This window comes from Triticum urartu, chromosome 2A (genome assembly GCF_056163025.1).
Source record: "Triticum urartu cultivar PI428250 chromosome 2A, HENAU_Tu73, whole genome shotgun sequence".
NCBI classification, from domain to species: Eukaryota; Viridiplantae; Streptophyta; class Magnoliopsida; order Poales; family Poaceae; genus Triticum; species Triticum urartu.
Genome location: NC_141874.1, coordinates 261,158,281 through 261,159,858, shown reverse-complemented (window position 1 = coordinate 261,159,858; position 1,578 = coordinate 261,158,281). Strand labels below are relative to the sequence as shown.

General features: G+C 53.0%; 1 protein-coding gene across 1 annotated transcript; it reads left to right on the top strand.

Annotated features, from left to right (window-relative positions):
- Nucleotides 1-231: 231 nt before the first annotated feature.
- Nucleotides 232-606, top strand: LOC147984755 (uncharacterized). Its single transcript, XM_087541247.1, has one exon. It carries the CDS (start codon nt 232-234, stop codon nt 604-606), a length of 375 nt encoding a protein of 124 aa, XP_087397373.1.
- Nucleotides 607-1,578: the final 972 nt, after the last annotated feature.

Below are 1,578 nucleotides of genomic sequence, written 5' to 3'. Positions count from 1 at the left end.
GGCAGGCAGACTGAGGGGCTTTGCTAGCCCCGATGTCTTGAATTATCGTCTCGCCGTCTTCGGGGTATCCGTGTCCAATTACTCCGACAAGCACCAGAGGCCCGGAAGCCGCTCAACTGATCACGCACGCCCATCATCATTGACGAAGAGGATCGTCCCAACCGTATCACTGCGGTAAGATGTTTGCCATTGTTGGTCTCTCCAACTATTCGCGGCCTCAAGGTCACAAAAATGTTGGTGGACGGCGGGGCCGGGTTGAATCTAATTTCGCTGGCAGTCATCAGCAAACTTCAGATAGTAGAAGATGAGTTGAAGGCCGCTGACATGTTTCAAGAGGTTAATCCCGGCAGGAGTCATCCTAAGGGAAAGATCATGCTGCTGGTGACGTTTGGGGGAGAGCTGAACTACCGGACTGAGAAGATTGTTTTTTATGTGGCTGACCTCCCTCTGCCGTACAACGGGATTCTTGGACGCCCAGCCCTGGCTAAATTCATGGCGGCATTCCACTATGCGTACAACACCTTGAAGATGCCTGGGCCAATGGGAGTCATTACCATCCCATCGGATGATATGGATGCAATCATTTGTGTGGACAAGATGTACTAGGACGCAGTCGCGGCAGAGGCAGCAGCAGTTCCCACCAAGGAGGACAGAGGAAAGAAGAAGGATAGCAAGGACACTAGCAAGGAATCCGGGAAGCTTACCTCTTCGGAGTACGCTGTTCCTGTTGATGATTTGCCAGAGAGTTCCAATAGTAAGAGATCCAAGGTCACTGCACCCCAAGTGAAGACGGTCCCGGTAGGGCTGGCTGGCATTGACGGTACTTCCACTATGAACGCCACCCTCGACGACAAATAGGAAAGCGCGCTCGTTGCCTCTTTGCAGGCGAATATCGATGTGTTTGCCTGGCAACCATCTGGTATCCCTGGTGTTCCCAGGGAGGTAATTGAGCACCACCTTGCTGTTTGCCCACACGCCCGACCTGTCAAGCAGAAAGTTTGGAAGCAGTCCTTGGAGAGGCAACAATTTACTACGGAAGAGATCAACAAGCTTGAAGCAGCTGGTTTGGTCAGAGGAGTGCTACATCCTACATGGTTGGCAAATCTACTGGTAGTTTGGAAGGCTAACGAGAAGTGGAGGCTTTGCATTTATTTCACCGACCTCAACAAAGCTTGCCCGGAGGACCCGTTTCCCTTGCCGTGCATCGATCAGATTGTGGATTCCACTTCAGGCTGCAATCTGCTCTCCTTTTTGGATGCATATTCTGGGTATCACCAAATCTTCATGTCCAAGGAAGACGAAGAGAAGACATCGTTCATCACTCCATGTGGTACGTACAGTTTTATCCGCTTGCCATCTAGATTAAAGAGTGTTGTCGGCATCCTGGGACCAGGGGTACCCAGACTTGCCTGCCTGCAGCCCACGACGTGGCTCCATCGACGGCCTGGCGCGGCCCAGCTTTAGGATCAACAACACAAGACCCTCGCGAGGGGTAAAGCCCCGCAGGGCCGGCAATTCCAAGACCTCCCTGGGGGGCAGCTTCCCCAGGCCGGCTCCCGAGGAGCGGAGATATCAATG

Coding starts and splice junctions, on each gene's coding strand:
- LOC147984755 (XM_087541247.1), top strand. CDS start 232: ATGTTGGTGGACGGCGGGGCCGGGTTGAATCTAATTTCGCTGGCAGTC.